Source organism: Sceloporus occidentalis, unplaced genomic scaffold, assembly GCF_023333645.1.
Source record: "Sceloporus occidentalis isolate IW3139 unplaced genomic scaffold, rSceOcc1.0.p SCAF_4, whole genome shotgun sequence".
Taxonomy (NCBI): domain Eukaryota; kingdom Metazoa; phylum Chordata; class Lepidosauria; order Squamata; family Phrynosomatidae; genus Sceloporus; species Sceloporus occidentalis.
In genome coordinates this window covers 134,284,787-134,303,971 of record NW_028316984.1, presented here as the reverse complement: position 1 = coordinate 134,303,971, position 19,185 = coordinate 134,284,787, and the positions used below count along the sequence as shown (strand labels likewise).

Sequence of the window (19,185 nt, the reverse complement as noted above, 5' to 3'; positions counted from 1 at the left end):
GAAAATCACCACTTCCAGTATCTGCCTTCTATTAGCATAAGCATCCAATTGAATCCTTGCTAGCTAAACTTTATTAAGCTACTCCTGGCTTTTGAAATTTCAACAAGCATACCATCATATTCATAAGAACTAGAAACATACACCTTTGTTAATATTTTCAATTAAATTCTTCACTCACTAATACAACTTCCATTTTTTTCTATGCTTCTGCAAAGTCATGGAATACAGGCCTGACTACATTTGATTTATCTTCTGTCTTCTGTTTCTAAGGCCATGTATAATGTAGGAGAAGGCAAAGTGCAGTTTTGTGATACGTGCAGTCCCCTGAGTTCTTCTGCTGAGGCCACTATGTGCTTCCAAGACTTTTTGTGTTGTTTTGTTTTTTAAATTGACCTCATGGTCTTAAAATTTGGGGGCAAACTGGCTAGACTCACTATAATCAGAAGGAAAATGAACAGGATGTAATAGTGAAGATCAACCAGTTTATTTCAGTATTAAAAGCAATATGAATTTGGTAGACCAGGAGAGTGCTATAGTTGTAGTATATCTGGATTTCAGTAAGGCTTTTGACAAGATTACCCCGTGATATTCTTGCAGACAAGCTGGTAAATTTAGTGGGCTTTTACAGTGTTATAGTTAGGTGGATTTGTAATTGGCTTAACAACAGAACCTGGAGAGTATTCCCCTATGGTTACTCTTCATCCTGGAGGGAAGTGACTGATGGGGTCCCTTAATGTTCTGTCCTTGGCCTGGTATTGTTTAACATCTTTATAAACGACTTAGATATGGAATAGAATGTATGCTTATCAAATTTGCAGATGACACCAAATTACTGGGAGTAGCTAATATCCCAGAGGAGAGATCAGAATTCAAAATGGCCTTGAGAAATTGAAGAACTGGCCAAAAACTAACAAAATGAATTTCAACAGAGATAAATGTAAAGTAATACATCTGGGCAGGAAAAATGAACAATGTAAGATTGAAAGCAGTACGTATGAAAAGGATCTAGGAATCTTAGTAGACCACAAGTTAAATATGAGTCAAGAGTATGATACTGCATCCAAAAAAGCCAGTGCAGTCCTGAGTTGCATGAACATGAGTATAATATGCAGATCAAGAGAAGTAGTAGTCCCATTCTATTCAGCTTTGGTCAGATATTTCAAGAAGGATATTGGCAAGTTGGAAATATGTCCAAAGAAGAGTGATCAAGTTGATCAAAGGTCTGGAAACCAAGCCATATGACTTAGGGAGCTGAGCATGTTTAGCCTGGAGAAGGGAAGACTGAGAGGTGACATGATTGTTATCTTTAAATATCTGAAGGGATGTCATGTATAAGATGGAGCTAGCTTGTTTTCTGCTGCTGCAGAGACTAGAACACGAGCCAGTGGATTCAAATTACAAAAAGATTCTGTCTAAACATTGGGAAGAATTTTTTTTAACTGTAAGAGCTTTTCAGCAATGGAACAGACTGCCTTGGAAGGTAATTGAATCTCCATCTTTGGGTGTCTTTAAGGAGAGGATAGATGGGCAACTTTTTGGAGTGCTATAATTCTGTATACCTGCATGAAAGGGGGTTGGACAAGATGGAACTTATGGTCTCTTACATCTCTAAGATTCTGTCATTGGATAGAATCCAATAGATCCCAAAATGACTTGGTATTCCTGTCCCCTGCTTTTGGACAACTCCAGTTTAATGGATAAAAAATGCAAGCTTTAGAGCAGATTAAAATTCTGCTGCTTTTTGCTTGCAGATTTCTGGTGGGAAACATTTTTGAAAAAGCAACTTGTTCAACATATTTCTATAGTTTTAGATTTTTAACTAGTAATTAGACTTGGCCGACTAAAGAGAACAGAACAATAAAGCAAGACCAGATTTCTTAAAGACTGTTGGGAACACTCTTAATGCCATAGGTCATTGCTTTTTTGATTCTAGAAGCATCTTCATTATTGAATCCATTTATCATGCTGTTATGATGTGTTCTTTATTGCACCTTGACCCCTCAGCCCTGAACAAATTTATTTAAGCTAATAAAACGTTGGTGTTAAAACATTTGGTGTTAGCTTCAGGCATGGACATTCTGTGTAGCCCTCTGGAGTATTGTATAGGGATATTGTCCTTCTGAATCATGCAGCTTGGTTCTTTTCTTGTTGCACCCCTGGATCTTTTTTGCATTAATATGTCCAATTTCCACTGTGTTTTTGTCTCTTGATATTTTCACAGGGCTCTTAATGCAAGTGAAAGTGCAGAGGTTTAAAATCAATTTTGGCAACCTCTCTTCAGGCTGATTAAAGAAAACATCCGGAATGCACTGAGGGTTTCCTCTGAATGCAGGGCAGCTAGGGTTTGGCTGGTGTCTCTTGTGCCTTCCCCCAAGAAGCATGCATTTCTCCCTAATTCTGTGGCTTCTCTGAAGAACTCTGCACACCTAGAAGTGCTATTAAACCTTTTCTGAATCCAACCCTTTAGCTTATTGAAAAGGGAGAAGAATTGCCTTCTGGTGTGCTGCTTCCATGGAGTAGAGTGACAAGAACCGCTTGCTTATAAGTAATAAGAAGATTTCAGACTAGCCTTTGATATGATCCTTTTGTATTTGTGGGGATTTTGTGTGTGGGGGGGAGGGGGGGGGGAGGGAGTACATAGTACATATTTGGATATTTCCTGAAATACTTGAATGTTTTTCAAATATATACCGCCCCATCTATTTGCCTCATTCCACACATGGAAGTACTGTTATTCAGGAACATTTTACTGCTTCTTAAGTCTGATGATTGTATAAACCATCCCTCAGAGGCCAAGGATAAGTGGGGTTTATTTTAGTAGCATGTTGCATACATTTTTAATGACGACGTTTTATAAATGTTGCCCACTTCAAGCCCTCAGGGATAAGTTGGGTTATAAATCTAAATAAATAATAGGCTGTATCTTGAAGACTGTTAAGAAAATGAATCTTCAATGGAATATGTCTAGTGAAAACTTCTTCAGGATTATTTTGCATTTAGCTGTATAATAGCTGAGTGTTGAACTAAGAATGTTTTAGACTGGAGCGCTTGTTAAATATTCCATTGATTTTTCTGTGTTAACTGGAGAATGAATTAACCTGAAAAAAGATGTAAGAAGCCCTTATAATTGAGAATACAACTTCCTTCATCATTCTACTTGATCACAGACCTTTGGATGAGGCAAAGATCTGTGGTTCCCATAGATCATGGGCCTTTAGTTTGGCAACTTCTGTCCTACTGAATATCCTTCCAGCTATGACTAGGCGTCTTAACATTTCTATGGATACATAGGAGGATATCACACGACTGAAATTGGAAGTATAATCCAGTGTCATCCTAAACGCAATCATGCGTATTCACGTTATTGCGCAAAAGGTTACCACACATTATCACTGGCAGTCCAAACGCATTCCAAACGCAATCATGTGTCAATCCACAGTTGAGTAAATTCGGTGAACTAGCGAAGTCACAAACCCTACTCCTAGGCAATTTTGCACTCAGTGTGCAATTGTTTGGTGTGATGTGCATGTCTCCGTTGGTTCTGGTCCCCCCTCCCCCAATCTGGAATTTTGCTTCTGCTTGTCATTCAGCATTTCTGAGGGGGGGCTGCTGCCTGCTAATTAAGAGGCATGGACCGGGAGCTATTGGATAACCATTAAGGTGACAAAAGTGAATATATGCTCGTTTTAATGTGAATAGAGCATGTTCTTTCAACCATTCTTCCTGGCACCCCTCCAACCTCTTTTGTAAATTGGGGATTTCTTGGTTCCTCTCTTTCACTCACCTAAATATGCTATGCTCCAGTTATCTGGAGTCTCACTGAGCATGTGCAAAGGTGCCAATTCGCAGTTAAGAACCCACAGATGTGATGGCTTACTTTGCACAGAATCTGGGTTGCATTTGGGGCGGCCATTACGGTGAATTTAAGGTGTGATAAGTAATCACATAATTGTGTGAATTTTCGAATTGACCTCGCTGTCTTCTCTTTCGAAATTGAGAGCCTCCTGTCCTGTTTGATAAACTCGATAAACACGCATGGAAAGTTATTAGTGATCTGGACTGTATTAGTGATCTGGACTATCAAGAGGCTGAAGGAGAGGTGGCTTGTTTGGCTGGAGAATTGGGGTGGGAGAGGATGAGGAGGGAGAGATAAACAAGTTCCGGAAGGGGAGACAAAGGGAGTGTGGCAAGTCTGAGATGAAACAAAGAATCTTGATGGTGAAGTCGAAGGCTTTCATGGCCTGCATGGTTTTTTGGGCTATGTGGCCATGTTCTAGCAGAGTTTCTTCCTGACATTTCACCAGCATCTGAAGATGCCAGCCACAGATGCTGGTGAAACGTCAGGAGGAAACTCTGCTAGAACATAGCCGTATAGCCCGAAAAACCCACAAAAAGCTGTTGATGGTGTTTTAACCAGAGCTTTAGGATGCTTAAATAGTTCCTCCTTTCATATTTCAGTTGCTCTTATTCTGGCCACTAGAGGAGAGCAGAGCAGCCAAGAATGGATCCCTCATGTTTGGGTAGCATTGCCTGGTGACAGCTCCTCCCTCCATATCCTAACTGCCATTGTTTTGGCCTTCCAAGGTGAAAAGAGGAGACTGCATCAGCTGAACTTAATTTCTTCCTCCACTGCATTCCCTTCTCCTTTTGTGTTCTGTCCAACTGGATTATAAGACTGAGGGCAGTGAGCTTCCAAATTAACTTTTGCAAGCCACTCTGGGAGCCTTTTTGATTGACAGATGGGGTATAAATACAGTACTTTAAATAAACACATATTAAATACATACTTAGAGATCAGAGACTGCACTGAGAAGAGAGAAGGTTTAGAAACCTGGATAACTGTGTCTCAGGACTCTGAGAAGAAGAGGAACAGCAGACATAGCAGAGATTTGGGCTTCAGGGTTTAGATTCTGATGATGTTAAATACTTTTTCTTCCTGGGATGAGAACCAAGAAAATATCCTGTATTTTGAGTGTGTAGCGAACAGGCAGTACCCAAGAATCAAAGTTCTGCCCCCCACTACCAAAAAAACAAAACAAAACAAACAAACAAACAAAACCAAGAAAGGGAAGATTAACAATGGTTTTGTTTATTGTTCCCCTGAAGTCACTTAATTTGGAAAAGTCTTCACCGTAATTTTGGACAAAGAAAAGGAGGGCCACAGGAAACCCACTTATTGATAATAATACAAGGCATTAATTTAGTAGTTATTCCTGTCCTTTGGATCTGTGAAGGTAGCTAGAAAGAAAGAGGTTTCCCCACTTGGTTTCTTTTGCATTAAAGACTGATGTTCCTTTTGAGGGAAAGCATTGTACAGTTGGCCCTCCCTATGCACAGATTCTTTTCTCACTGATTCAAGCATCCATGGCTTTGAAAATATTAAAAAAAAATCCCAAAAGAAAATCTTGGTTTTGCCATTTATATAACGGGCACCATACATTTGTATTTAATGAGACTTGAGCCTGCATGGATTTTGGTATCCACAGGGGGTCGTGGAACCAAACCCAGGGGATACCAAGGTCCCACTGTAATTTTCTGAAGCAATTATCATTGGCTTATATGACCAAGTCTCAATTTGCTAATTAAAATTAAAGATGATGAGAAGCTGCTAATTTTTCTGTATAGCCCATCCTTACTCTGATTGGGGTGTTATTCTCATAACTTCATTAGCTAGGCAAAAATTAACATCCAGTCTGGATAAAACGTATGTCTACTTCAGAAGAAAGCGTATTTTGAAGGCCAAGCTGTATTTGCTACTTCACAATATAAACAATCGGTTCTTTGAATTGTAATAAAAGCTTTGGTTGACAATATGATTGTTTGAAAAATTTAGAACACTCCACGTGACACTAATTTATTTTCATCTTATTTCTGTTGTAGTACGTGTTAATTCTGGCTCAAAATATTATTTGTTATTTTTGGAAGCATAAATAGTGCTAAGTAATGTAAACTACTTGCCTATCCTGTAAACTGAGGTCTGCTATGTACATGATTATTTTTCTATCCTGAAAGCAGTACTGTACAAGAAAAAACAAAAACCCTTGGAAACAATTTGCTATAAATCCCACGCAGTAATTCCATGTGCATTCCCTTTACTGCTTCCATGTGATGTCCATGCAGGGAAGTAGACAGGGGCAGTTGTATCCAACTGTGTATGCATGGGCAAAGTGATGAATGTGTGATTCCCAAGTATGCCAATCCATGTTTTATATTCAAGTTTCTCTTAAAAAATGTGTGCAGGAAATGTTAACATTTGAAATAAGCCTGAGAGAAAATAGTATCTGAGAAATAGATAACCCCCTGCTTTAGCTTTAATTTCTGATTTGTGTGTGTCATAGGGTGATTCCCCCCTCCTGTCAGTTCCCTTCTGTTGCAGGTGATAGAGGGAAATGCTTCTACTGAGGTGCAGGCGCGTGTGAAGACTGGGTCACAAAGATTTAATTTTTAGGCATATTATATTATATTTATTGTATTGTAATATAATATAAAACAATATGTGCAATAAATGAAAAAGGGTGCCATTTAACTAATGTCAAAGTACAATGGAGTTTTGCTATTCTTACATGACAAGAAAGCATATGAAGCCAAAACAAACAAACAAACAACAATTTGCAAGTTCTTCTAACTTTTAAATGGAAGACGTAGCTGGACATAAGGATGATTATAACTTAATTTTGCCAATTAAAGGATATGTTTTCTTCTTTAGGAGGCTTTTGGAGTCATCACTCATTTCACTATCACGTTATGATGGTGCAGGATCCCGGGAGCATCCAATCTATCCTGATCCCGCTAGGTAAGGACAAATTAAGTCACTGATAGTCTTGTGCATTTGTATGAACCTCACTTCCTATGTAGAATAGATGACATGCCTTCTAGTTTTCTTCACACCATGTCAACTTTAAGAAAAAGGGAGTATGTAGATAGATAGAAGAAGAAGAAGCACTGAAATGATTTCATTTTGTCAGTTCCTTGTTCTTAGAACTCACCGAAGCCCCATGCCAAATTACATCTCTTCCTTCAAAAGCCACTTTTCCTGTAAAGTTTTCGGCCCATCCCCTTTATCTTCATCCCCATCTGAAATGAAATGTATTTCATGTATGTGTAATAGCGTTTTATCATAATCATTCCTTTTTAACTTTAGCCTTCCTTTCCCTTTTGTCTTGTGTGTGAATATAAATATGTGTTCATTTCAACAGAGCTGCATCTGCATGTGTTGCTTATGCTTACTCTGGGGGGCCCAAAACCCACTACAGTAATAATCCAGTTTGAGACTGCTTTAACTGCCCTGGCTCAGTGCTATGTGATCCTGGGAACTGTAGTTTACTGAGGCACCAGAGGCCTCTGACAGAGAAGGCTCAATGTCTCAAAACTACATTTCTCAAAATTCTGTAGCATTGAGCTAGGACAGTTAAAGAGGTCTCAAACAGGATTATTTCTGAAGTGTCACTGTTGAGAAAATGGGTTTAAGGATTTACTTTACATACCAAGAGTCCTTTATATTTATGCATGTTTTTGAATTTTGGGACCTAGGCTATACAATTTCTGATTTAGATAGCACCAGAGATAGAGAGAAAGTGTTTTCAGAGCTAAACACAGACTACTTGACCTTTCTAGGTAATATTGAAGATAATGAAATCAGAAGCTTAGAATATAATTTTGCTAAATGTGGATATTGTGAATCTGCTTTATTAATAGTAGGTATTGAATTATGCTAATAACAATGAGATGTTGATGTCTTGGATTTGAGTAAGAGGGAGGAATTCAGAATTCAGTAAGGGCCAACACAGACCAGCTCTAAAAGCTGGCCTTCTGATGGCTTGGGGGTATAGACGCCACCCCCCAAGATGTCTTGAAGCCACCCAGTCAATCACATGGCAGTGGCTTCAAGGTGTCTTGGGGCTATGGTGTTTAGACACCACACACTTAGAAGTCACCTTGGAGCTGCAATGGGGCGCCTTAAACCTGGCCCAAATAGGAATGGATCTTTTCTGCTTGTATTTGGGCTGGATTCCCGGTAGATTGGGGCTGTGGCATGTATAATAATCTTTAAATGCAATAATTAAACTACACTGATGGCAAGTCCTTTTGAAAAACACAATTTCACAAAGAGGCTATTGTAGTTTGGAAAAGCTAAAGTTTATGAATGCGGATACACACACAAAATCTCTACCTACATATAGACTAGCAAGGTAGGGAAAGATGGATGGATTATTTCTGAAATGGTTACTTTCTTTGAAAACTTCTGTGCGATTGATATAAACTCCCTTCAAAGAAAATGACAGCAGTAATGACCATTTTTGGACATGATGAGAACTTTTAAAAAAACTAACTATTGATGGAAACAAGTTAGAGAACGTTAGGAAATGTCTCTGGTGAAAGATGGGCATAACAAGAAAACAAAATTTCTGACAATTATTTCTGAAATATCATTAATAATAATAATAATAATAATGATAATGATAATGATAATTTTTATTTATATTTCCTGCCTTTCCCTGCAGATCTAGGCAGGATTACAACAATAGAAACAACACTACAGTACAAGATAAAAAATTACATATAAAATACACTCAATAAAACAGTAAAACCCCTATCAATACAATACATAGACTAAATCATCATTTAAAATACATATCTTTACAAATAGAGGCGGGGTATTTCTAACTCTCTTATAGCAGATTGGGTGGATAGGCCTGCCGGAAGAGATAGGTCAGAGATTAAAAAAAATATTTGCAACACACAAAGGTACTTAAAAGATGCAGTTCTTTCAGCATTTTACAATTAAATACAAGTTTACTGCTGGGGGGAAGGTGGCTAGATTTAATCAGGCTCACAGATTTTCTGCATCCAGCCCAATGAAGGTCTGGCAGAGGCCCTGCCACTCCACCTCCAACCCCAGGCTTGGTAAGATTCCCTTGTTCTAGATGGAAAAGCCACATACTGTAATGGTATGCTGCTCTGAGTCCCAGTCCTGGGAAAAGAGCGGGATACAAATAAATGAATGAATGAATGAATGAATAAATAAATAAATAAAAATATTGTATGCTAGAAAAGTGATATATTACTTAGGATCTTAATTGCATGCTAAACAATAAACCATTTAATTAAGTCTTCTCCATATTTGAATAGAATTTTCTGTCTCTTCACAACTCTCAAAGATGCTCGATTTATATCTTGCTTCTGAAAACATCTGTTGATAAGATTATGAGTTAGTTTGACTGTCGGTTACTCAAAGTCAAATATAAGTAACCATTTCTTTTGCGAATATTGTGACTTGCCTGTTAGGCAAAACATAAGAACTTTGCTGGATCAGATTTTTTAAAAATGTGGTCTATCCTCGAAGAGGACCAGCCCTCCTTTCAGCCACCATCTGGGAGAGAGAGGCAGGCGAGCTCCACCAGGCCTGCCTGGAAGAAGCAGAGCCCTCCCTCCGGTCCATCTGCCTTGGTCCAGGCCTCAGAGGGAGAGAAGAATGCTGGACCTGATCCCCTGCCCCCTCACCATTCCCTTCTCCTTTTGTGTTGTGTCTTTTAGATTGTAAGCCTGCGGGCAGGGAACTGTCTGGTTAAAAATAATAATAAATGTAAGCCGCCCTGATAGCAATTAGGGCTGAAGGGCGGGATATAAATACCTAAATAAATAAATAAAAAATTTAAAACAAACAAACGCTAAAACAAAATTCTTTTATTATCTATAGAAAAGATGTATTCAAATATTCATCAGTATGTCATAATCAAATGAGGTAAGTTAGAGAAGTAGGAAAGATGTCTCTATTTTGGCTACAGATTTAAATAGTGAAGTTGCAGTTCTACATGTTCTTAACAAAGAAGCATGTCCCATTTTATTTAGTGAGTTTTGCTTCTGAGCTAACAGTGACCTTTCATGTTCTCAGGTTGTCTCCTGCTGCTTATTATGCCCAGAGAATGATCCAGTATCTTTCACGCAGAGATAGTATTCGCCAGCGCTCCATGCGATATCAGCAGAATCGTCTCCGCTCTTCCTCATCTTCTGCTTCCACCTCTGAGAATGCAGGTCCCGCTGTAGAAGGAAATGATCTAGAGTTTGAAGACTTTGAGTAAGTTCTTCCTACACAGAGCCTGTTCAAAGACTCTTTTCTCTTCTTTCAAGGTGTCGTGGATATACTTCAAAGATAATAATTTGTACCTCACAAAATGTAAAAGATTAATATTCTGTTATTTTTATATTTATAAATCTTTACACTGACCTCTTACCTCTGACTTTTTAAAGTGTTAGAAATAATTTAACAGCTTAATTTGACCTTAATGTGACAAAATTGTTGACAAATTAAGTACATTTAATGTATCTGCTTTGAGATTAGTATCAGTCATCAGGGTCACTGTATTTGGTAGTTTTATTTGTGTATGTGTGTTTGTGTACTTTATTAGCCAGTGCTTCCATCCAGTCTCTGTTATGTTATTAAGAGTGGAGAGCACTTTTGAGGACAATCTTTTCTTTTTCTTTTTCTTTTCTTTGTCTTTTTGCTAAACCAGCATTGTGGATTGAGGTGCACAGGTAGATCTGCATTTATTGATAGATCTGTGGATTTCATTAGCCCAGCCTGTTGGCGAAAACATAATTTCTAAAACAGAAATCCAGGAAGATGTGGAAATACTGTCAACTCTATGCAGTTCTAGTACTCAGAACAAATTTCTGGGTTCAGATTTCTTTAATCCTAATTATATGTCTTTTATACCACTTGCTAGTTTGTGGATCCTGGGGTTCTAATAAAAAACAAAGTAGATCATGCAAATCTTAATTGTGCAGTTGATTACACAGTCGTCCCTCCATTTTCACTGACTTTGAATCCACGGTTTCGGTCCTTCACGGACAGGCACACAGGAAGGATTTAAAAGGTGTTCACACAGAGTTACACGTGGGAGCATGTGGCCATTCAAGCCAATGGGGCTTGAATATTTGTAAATTCCCATTTTTGCGGGGGGAGGGATCTGGAATGGATCCCCCGGAAAAATGGAGGGATGACTGTAGTGTGTAAATAGGGAATTGAAAGGAAAGAGTATGACTTACTGAGAATAGAAAACTTATGATTGAGCAGAGTGGTTTCATATTTCTTGGTCCAGTGCTGTAACAGTGAATGTAATCTGACTTTGTGTGTGTTTGTGTGTCTTCCAACTCTATGATTCTATGATCCAAGTAGCCTGTCAAATTTATGGCAACCTCATCAATTTCATAGGGTTTTCTTAGACAAAGAGGTGGTTTTACCAGTTCTTTCCTCTGAGATATAGCCAACAGCACCGGGTATTTGTTGGTGGTCTCCCATCCAAGTACTAATAAGGGCTGATGTTAATTTCCAAAATCAGACATGATCTGGTGCCTTTAGGATATCTGGGCCTTCTTAAGATGACTTCATGCTGGGTACAAAGAACAGTGAGCCCGCACCATACATGGGCTTCTCTTCAGAACAATATAATAATTGGTATGTTCACACATGGCGCATGCGCCATGTGGCGCTGCATGCACACACCCATTATTTTCAATGGGGCGTGAACATACGTGGTTTTGCCCTTATGCGGGGTGGGTGGGGGTGGTTTCCGGAACGGATCCCCTGCGTAATGGAAGGGAGGACTGTATGAGTAAACCCTGCAGTCAGCAGTATAATAGTACAGTAATCCTGTGTTATTAGGTATTCTGCCTGGTTTAGTCTGTTACTCTGTGTCTTGCAAACTGATTTGTCCTGAGTACTTTTCAGATGAACAGTGAATATCTGCAGTTATTTTCCATAATCTAATATGATATAGCTTTAATCTAATATTCTGTGGTACCTGATGACCTGTTGGTTAGTTTTATTTTCTAACCATCTGTTTTTGAACATTCCTTTTAGTTCATTCAATTTTTGAGCAGATTTTAATAATAATAATAATAATAATAATAATAATAATAATAATATGTTTTATTTTTATACCGCTTTTCCGAGGTGATCAAAGCGGTTCACAGAATCAATAAAAATTAACACATCATAAAAACAACATGCAATAAGACAAGCAAGATGGTGGTCGGGAGGAGGGCTTGTCTTCTTAGCAGGCAGAGGCCTGTTGTTGCTGGCCTGCTTCTCTCCCCCTCAAGATGGTGGTCGGGAGGAGGGCTTGTCTTCTTAGCAGGCAGAGGCCTGTTGTTGCTGGCCTGCTTCTCTCCCCCTCAAGATGGTGGTCGGGAGGAGGGCTTGTCTTCTTAGCAGGCAGAGGCCTGTTGTTGCTGGCCTGCTTCTCTCCCCCTCAAGATGGTGGTCGGGAGGAGGGCTTGTCTTCTCAGCAGGCCGAGGCCTGTTGCTGGATAGATAACCATCTACATTTTAGATAACCATCTACATTGTTTTCCCTCAGAAACCAGTCTGTCATTTTCTGTTATTGTGGGTCTTCATCTGATCTTTAATCTGCTTGTCTGGGTTAAATTTTTGTCATTGCTCAAACTCCAGTGTCTGTCTGGAATTAGGGACATGGAGAACTCCATCACACTCTGCTTATTCTGTATTGTCGCCAGTAGGGGTAGAAATATGACTCCTTTATGCCCTTAAATGTTAGTTGCACACCTTTTGTGAGCCAGGTAGTCTGAATTTGTCTCCTTCTGGAACAGCAGAAAATAATCTTCTAAAAGAGAGTTGATGGTGGAGGCAGAACCCTTGTTCTTTCATGCTCCAGCAATTAACTACTTGGAAGCATAAGGGAATGAATGTGTCTTCCTTTTTCATTCTGGTTTTGTTTGTGTAAGATGTAAATGAAGGCAGAGATGTAGAAGCATCAGCCGCCTAATAGCTTTCCCCAAGCAGCACCACAGGCTGCAGAAGTAGGAGTGAGGCAGCCTGCTGGGGCCTATTGAGATGTGGAAAGCTCAGCAAGAGCAACCCTCAGTTATTTCCATTACTGCCTCCTATTCATCCTCTTGAGAAGGGGTTCGGCTGCTAAAAAGAAATGGTACATTCTTCATTCACAAAGCTAGGCAGATACCTGTGGAGAAATGTGTTCCCCTGCAGATAATATTCACACAGGGAAGAGGTCCATTCAGGAAAGCGATTCAGTCAGCCATGCTAAGACCAGAGTTTTATTTCATGCTGAGTGGGGAAAGGAGTGTGTTTCTGTCCTATGCCCTAGCTGTGCTTTTTGGTAACAAATGTTCCATTGTGATCTTAGCCCTTCTGTGCATTTGAGGTATTCTCTCCATTCTGTGCAGTTATCTTCCTTGGCTGGTAGAGAGCCTTTGAGGTGGAACCTTTCCCTACTAATATTTCACAATGAATTTTTTTTTTTTTTGGGCTGAATGTCTTGGTTCATCCCTTTCTTTGCTTTTGCATGTTTTTGTAGTTTTAAAAGATCAAATTATATAACTTTTTAAAAGCCCACACTGCCTTTCTTGGTTGGGAAGGTGAGGCTTTTATCTTTCCCAGACCAGAAAGGGTAAGGTTCCTTCCTTTTCTATGCTCTGTATTGTTTTATTACATAAGGATATAAGTATACTAGAGGCAAAGGATTGTATGTCATTATTTGACAAGAATAATGTATACGGTCTCCCTTAAATAGTAGTTTGTGTTGTTCCTGGTGTTTGGGAAAATGACTTCTAGACTTTAAACTTCATGTGTGCCTAGTCAGGATAACAGAGACTTTGTGACTTAATTTAAATATCTGGATATTTAGTCAAAATCCACAAAAATGTGATACCTTTATTAGACCAGCCAAAATTCACAACATACATGATGTAGGCTTTTGAAGCTCCACTGGTTTCTTCATCAAGCAGGGTGTTAAAAATAGGAGAAAGGAAAATAGGAGAATGTTAAGAGTCGCAGGGCTACATTTTGTGAAGATGTTGTTCTCAGCTAAGATGGTATGGAGAGATCTCCATGCAGGTAGAGAATATTCTCCCCGATCTCTGTTTAATAAGGAGGAGGGTAGCCTCACAAAGGATAGACACAGCCTGGCTCTCAAAGGAAGCATTTTTTGTGTGTGTTGCTAATTAAATTTAAATTTTTATTTCCTGGACTTTAAGACTCTTTGTTCCCTGGTGCCCACATGGTCAGAAGGAAAGGCTTCTGCTGTATGTAGATCCCTCCATACCATCTTAATTGAAACAATAACAACATCTTGACAAAATGTATGCCTGTGACTCTAACATTGTTGTATTTTTCTTTCTCTTGTATGATTTCTTCTATTTTTTATTTTTTGTTTTATCAGATAACAAGCTTATAAACAATAGACATAACAAACCTTGGGAATGAGCAAAGAAAATTTCCACCCAATAATATATTCTTTTGAAGTAAAAAGATCCAAAAGGGGAAATCCTAGATCATTTTGTTACAGTTGGGTGGTCAATGTCCAAGATGTCCTTCCAAAAACCAGCTTGGTGCGAAAGTGGAGCAAAATGAGATATATTGTTGCTCACATAATCACTAAAAACAGACGGGTCCTCAATGAATGTGTGTGTCTTCTTTTGTCTGGATCTGTTCTTAAAGGAATAGGAAAGTTTTTCCAACAACCATATGTCCCAGACCTTCTTCCACCAGTTTTCAAGTAACAAATTCCCTGTCTTCCAGCATCTCATAATTTTCAGTTCTGGATAGAGAGATTAGAGAATATTTAAAGTCTTTGGTATTGTAGATGACTATTGGTTTAGCTGGAAAATAAGGCTGGACAAAATGTCACTGATTTGTTTTATAATGTCAGATATCAGCAACAATATTGCATTCCAAAAAGCATTGATCCTAGAACATTCAAGCCACATGTATGTGTAAGAACCTTGAACCTTATAGCCTCTCCAACAGTATGGTGAAACATTTTTCAATATCTTTGAAAGTTTCATGGGGGTAAAATCTCATTTGTATGTTGCTTTTAAAGCACTTTCCTTTGCAGCTGCCGATTTTGATTTATATATGGAGGAGGACCAGATGCTTGCCCAGGTTTCCTCTGATATAAACATATTTAAATGTAACTGCCTGATTATTCTAGTAGAATGATTTTTGTTTTACCATAAGTGGACTATATTAGGTTTTTGTATATAGTGGCCACTCCTCCCTTGGATTGTCTTTTATCTATACAAATGGATTCATAAAAAGTTGGGCTTCCAAAACTATAGCCTTTTAGCAAGATATGACATGCAACGGAGAGGACTTGCACCGTTTGGAGCCAAGTAAGGATGACTTGTCTCAGCCTTCCTGCATCAAATGAGTCCATTATCCTATATATTCCACATTTTTCCAATTTCTGAAGTAGGCTAATCTATCTGTCTCATAAAAGCTGGGGTGCACTAAAAAGGACAGATAGGTGAGGGATCAGGGATAATTAAGTGCGCCCATTGTTTCCATATGAAGATGAAATTGTTGAGGAATGGATTATGCATGTCTCTCAATTTTCTCTGAGCCTTAGTAGAAAAGAGGAGATTAAGATCAGTTAAATTATTATCCTCTAGTTCCATATGAACCCATTTAGTGGAATGTGATTCTATGACAAATTGGGAGAATTGGTTCAGTTGAAAAGCATGAAAATATGTCTTGAGTTCAGGAATTGCTAATGCACCTTCTATAGCATTGGTGAATTAGGCCGTTTTGGGAAATCTGGTGTTTTTTTTTACCTTGGAAAATAAATTTTTTTGCCAGACCTTAAATTTTTGTGAGGCTGGACTAATAGGAATAGATTGAAATAAAAAGAACAATCTTGGGGTTGGAAACATCTTTACCAAGCCAATCCTGCCAAGGAATGAGAAGTTCATCTTTTTTCCATCCCCTTATTTTAGCTTTCATCCACTTAATGACTGACTGGGTTACAGTTTCTAGGGACTAGCTGAGATAAATTCTTTGTGATGAGAATGCCCAAATAGGAGAATCCAGAAGGCCATGTTTGTAAATTAGAAATACAGTGGAACCTTGCCTTACGTGGGGGGTCTGTTCTGTTCCCCCCACGTAAGGTGAATTCCACCTATGCTCGAGCCCCATTATAGTGAATGGGGCTCATGCACAAGGTGGCACGGTGCGTGCAGCAACCACATGCACCATTGAAACTTGCAGCATGGCGGCCGCATAAACCGGCGCGCCCGCATATGGAGCAGGCGTGCTGTACTTGACATTTTCTCTTGATCTCGATTGGGAGACATTCATATACGTTATTTTGGATTTGTGATAATTACTTCTGAGCCCTGAGAATTTTCCAAAGGTATCTAGGATGCTCTTTAGGACATAGAAGGATGATTCAGGATTCTGGACCTCTAAAAAGATGTCATCTGCATACATCATTATTTTATGGCCATTTATCTGAGGTCCTAACACACTCGAATTTGATCTGATCATTTCAGCTAGCAGTTCTATAGAGATTACAAGGAGGAGTGGTGATAGTGAGCAGCCTTGTTTGGTGCCTCTGTGTAAGCTAAAGGTTCTGAGTCTATTCCACTGACCAGCACTGTACCTTTCAAGTGTCCGTAGAGATGTTTTATTGTAGTAGTAAACTTGTCTCCAGGGTTCTCTTCTTGTGTTTTCAGAATGAAGATGAATCTTGACCTGTGTCAGCTATGAGGTGGAAAACCCTCACCTAAAACTTCTTTGAATAGGTGGAGTAAATGAGAAGATAATTCCACATTAAGAAGTTTGTAAAACTCTCTTGAACAGCCACCAGGACCAAGAGATTTGAATGGCTTCAGTTTACCTATCACCTGTTTTATCTCCTCCAATTCTGTTGGTTTGTTCAAGCATGATGGGTGTGAATCAGAAAGCTTCTTAATACAGTGGACCCTTGTTATACGCTGGGGTTTGGTTCCAAGATCCCCCGTGTATAACAAAATCCGTGTATGCTCAAGTCCCATTAAATATAATGACATGGCAAAATGGTGTCCCTTATAAAAAATGGATAATCAAGGTAAATTTATACTTTTTTGGAACATTTTCAAACCATTTATGCTTGAATCCATGTATAAAAAATCCGTGTATAAGAAGGGCCGACTGTATTGAGAGATTTTATAAACTCACTAGTGGTTGTGTCACAAGTAGCTTCCAATATGTATAACTCTTTATAGAATTTGCTGAATTCTTGGACAATATCTGCTGAAGAGGTGGCCAGACCACCTTTACAAGTGGATAATGCAGTTATTAATTTTCTGTTTACCTTCTTTTTAACTGTTCTGGCTAGTAGGCACGAGTGTTTGTTATTAAATTCATAATGGTATGCTTTGGTATATTGTAGTGCAACTGAGATTGATAGCATTTCTAATTTGATTTTGAAATTTATCATTTGCTAGAAGGGGAGGATTAAAGCTTCATATCCAAGATCGCTGAGACCCCTGTCCTATCCTCCAGTGCATGATAACTGGCTCATGGTCGGAGCATGTGATGTCACTGATTTGGACATCAGTAATCTCAGGAAGGAGCAGCTTAGAAATAAAGAAAGAGTCAGTTATGGAGTAAGACTTATGGGCTCTGGTTGCCTCTCGTGGGGATGCATGGCTCTCTAGGGATCAATCAGAGAAGCCGAGTTAATGATATTTAACAAAGGTGAGCTATTTTAGCACAAGATAGGATTTATCCAAGTTATAAAAGATTGGAAGAAGAGTTTTTGATTTTTATTTGGGGACTAGAAGGTGGTGGGAGTAATCTGCCTGCCTGCAATTGAACCCTTTAGAATGATAAAGCATATCTCTTATCACTAGTTCCTCTATGAATGAGCACAATTTGTCAAGCAACTCCTCTAGCTTTCATAGAGTCACCTGTCATATATTGGGTCTGGAAAACTTTTCAGGAGAGGATTAGTCCTGCTCCCTTCCTATAGGTCTCTTGAAGAAATGTAATATTGGGTTTAAATTTTTCAGATAATTTGTAATTCATGAACATTTAGGAGGAGGAGATCCTAAGCCTTTAACATTAAATGACACTATTCTTAGGTTATCCAGGGCACATGTAGGGGTGTGTGAAATGAAACTTCATTAGGTTTGGTCTGTTTCCCATAGCTAGATGAGAATCCATATACAGAAGTTTAGTCAAAGAGTTTCCCAAAGGTCAAAACATAAACTGCATGAACTTACTGAAAACAATTTAAAGATTAGTAACATCATCACCAAGAGGGCAAGAGCTTGCAGCACGCTGCTAGAATTGTTCACTGCACTGAAGGCTGAAACCCTCTGGCAGGGAGTGTGGGGAGATGGCAAGCAAATACAATTATTAACAGGAAGCTAACCAAAAATGACAAATATGTAAAGTAGAGAATAGTATAAACACAATTGACGCATTATAACAATCTCATATAAAATATCTTAAACCAATGCAGATAAAAGGAAGGTTAGTGCAGGGTATAGCAGGCTCTGTTGCCAAAAGGGACAAAAAGGCAGCAAGAGAAAACCTTCATGCCATAATGTAAGGGAGGAGGAGATAGTGACTGACTGCTCAAAATGGAGGGCCAGACAGCCCCCTCTGTTGGGTGTTGTGAGGAGAGTAAAAAAAATAAAATGGAGGCCACCTCAACCTGTCCTTGTAATCATACTTGCTATGCTTGACCCCTTGAGCAAACATGGAGCTATCTCCTAATTCCTTTCACTGCAAGTTGACAGGTCTTGTTATGAAGAGAAGTTCTGAATCCTAGGGCTGGCTTTTTGTATTTATTATGCACCTTTCTTTTGAACTGTAGCCCACTCAAAAGGATTCATGCTGCATCTAGGTTCAGCATCCAATTCCCGAGGCTCCTTGACGTCCAGCGTCTTGCACAATTTAAGCATCTGGTTCTTGGTAGAGGCTGTCAAAGTGTCATTCTTATGTAAACAATCAATTTGAAGGGAAAACCCCACCAATATTTTCTCCCTGCTTACTGCAGGAGGGAGGTATATGGCCTCAGGTTTCGTCTGCAGATCAATGTCTAATGAGAGATTCTGAAACACCTGTACTGGATGGCCATTGTAAGATAAATCTTTCATCGAGGAGAGATTGCTCAAGACAGACTTTTTGACATGGAATCTTGCAAATCTGATCAAGATATCTCGTGGTTGCATGGATGATCTCCACCTCAGACTAAGCAATCTGTGTATTCTTTCTATGTCTGGTTCTTTTAGGTTTAGCTTAGGACAGACAATATTTATCCATTCAGCTATAAGAGAGAGGAGGTTACTTGGCCCTTCCTCCACACCTCTCACGTGAATGTTGAGGTGGTGATTTCTGTCCTCAAAATCCTCAATCTGTGATTGCAGGTGGTCAGC

At 39.0% G+C, this 19,185-nt stretch overlaps 1 protein-coding gene across 3 annotated transcripts in view; it reads left to right on the top strand.

Annotated features, from left to right (window-relative positions):
* AMBRA1 (autophagy and beclin 1 regulator 1) overlaps nt 1-19,185 on the top strand; it is a 224,116-nt gene that overhangs the window by 71,138 nt on the left and 133,793 nt on the right. For all 3 annotated transcript variants that reach the window (XM_089521544.1, XM_089521542.1, XM_089521543.1), the window contains 2 exons: nt 6,707-6,793; nt 9,893-10,075. In XM_089521544.1, the coding sequence (XP_089377670.1) occupies nt 6,707-6,793; nt 9,893-10,075 (270 nt within the window). The remainder of the gene's footprint in view (nt 1-6,706; nt 6,794-9,892; nt 10,076-19,185) is intronic.